Genomic DNA, 1772 nt, shown 5'->3' on the forward strand with positions numbered 1-1772 from the left:
TGACTTTTTCCTTTGCTATCTTCACTCTAGGTCATGGGAGATGGTGTTTAGAGGCAACAATTAAGGTGTGAATTAACATTTCACCTTAAATCAAGACATTACAACACCCTAGCACAATTTAGACCACATTGTAGCCAGTGCAAGGACGAAGGATATTTCCTGTGTCTCCCTGGAGGAAGGAGGCTGTGATTGTCTACTGGGAACGCAGCGAGGTGCCCTAACCAAACAGAACATATGCAGAGCAATAGGACTAAAAACCCAGAGTTACAGATAGGGTTATCACAGGCATCCAGTGCTCACTGCAACCTAAGAAAACCTGCACATTACTAGCAAGATTGGGATAAACCTCAGACACTCTGTGCCCTCAATCATGTCTCCCCAAGGGTTAGGCTTGTGTTAACTCAATATAAACAGACGTCCTGTTTCAGTCCATGGACTTCACTCATCCCTGTGAAGCTTTCCCAACGAATGAGTTCCTGTTCCAGACTCATGGTCAATGGGACACCAGCTGCCTCCAGGAGCCTCACTGTCCAGGGACGTGCTGAGAACACAGGGTCATCTGCCCCATCACTGCTGCGTGACCAGGTGGCAATGTGGTTTCACTGCTGAACAGATGCCAGCCTGGGACTCGGGCTCAGGCTTCCCCATCACAACTGCAGGTGGGCTAGGGGAGGGAGGCTGGGGCTGGAGCATCACACAGAGGGTTTTTGTAGGAGCCTGTGTCACAGTGTCTAGTGTTCGGCGGAGGGACCCAGCTGACCGTCCTAGGTGAGTCTCCTCTTCTCCCCTCTTCCTCTGCTTTTCCAGTGTTTGTAGCAATTTTCTGCTGGTTTGGCTATTCTCTCTGTGCTGTCTCTGCCTGTGGTAGGAGATTCAGAAACTGATCTCGGTAAGGCCTCGCCTCTTCTTCTCCTCTTTTGGATCCTGCTTTATGTCTCCAGCAGGTCACAATGAGCTCTTCACCTCTGACTCAACAGGCATAGGGTGAACGAGATGACCATGTACTCACTCTTCTCTCTCAGGGTCACTGGACCCTGATATTTCTTCTGCCCTGAACCCCAGACACCAGTGGGATTCCTTCAGACTCTAACTGTCTGACAGGGTCTCTTGGGATACAGATCTCACATAGTGTCAAACAGTGGCTTCTAAGAGGGTTGTCAACTCGGGGTCTCTACAAGACCTGTGGCTGTAAATGTGGAGGCTGTGGGACAAGGGACAGAGGCTCAGAGTTGGGTTCCCTTGAACTATGGGGCTTTGGGTCTGGAGCACAGGAATGTGGTAAGAGGTGAAGATGGTTCCTGCAGCCATCAGTGGACCCAGGTCTCTTCCGTTCCCTCTGTAGAGCATGCTTCTTCAATCCACTGGCCACCATCAGGCCTTCACCCCTGGACACACAGGCACAGAAAGGCTGTATGACCCTGGGTTCCGTGTTTCACACAGGGACATCTTTGCTCTGTGCTGCTTCCGTTTCTGGGCTCGTATTGATCCTCCTTTTCCAATGGGGTCAATTGCTTCTCCCATCTCATGGGGAAGAGTGAACCAGGGTCCACGGAGATGGTGGTGGTGAGGTGTCTAAGGCATTTGACTGCTAACCTGAAGGCTGGTGGTTCAAACCCACCAGCCACTCCTCAGAAAACGGTTGGGCAATCTACTTTTGTAGTGATACCACCTCGGAAACTGAAGGATGTGTCCCATTAGTCACATCTGACTCGAAGACAGAGAGATTTTTGAGTTTAGGAGACTCTTGAGAGATGCAGAATGCTCAGGGCTGA

At 50.6% G+C, this 1772-nt stretch overlaps 1 gene segment (V, D, J or C); it reads left to right on the forward strand.

Moving 5' to 3' along the window:
- Positions 1 to 728: 728 nt before the first annotated feature.
- LOC103212838 overlaps positions 729 to 1772 on the forward strand; it is a gene marked incomplete at its 5' end in the record, with an annotated part of 6857 nt that continues 5813 nt past the window's right edge. The window contains 1 exon segment of the C gene segment in view: positions 729 to 768. Within this exon segment, the coding sequence occupies positions 729 to 768 (40 nt within the window).

Source organism: Orycteropus afer, unplaced genomic scaffold (assembly GCF_000298275.1).
Source record: "Orycteropus afer afer isolate SDZICR_OR568_19922 unplaced genomic scaffold, OryAfe1.0 scaffold01129, whole genome shotgun sequence".
Lineage (NCBI taxonomy): Eukaryota > Metazoa > Chordata > Mammalia > Tubulidentata > Orycteropodidae > Orycteropus > Orycteropus afer.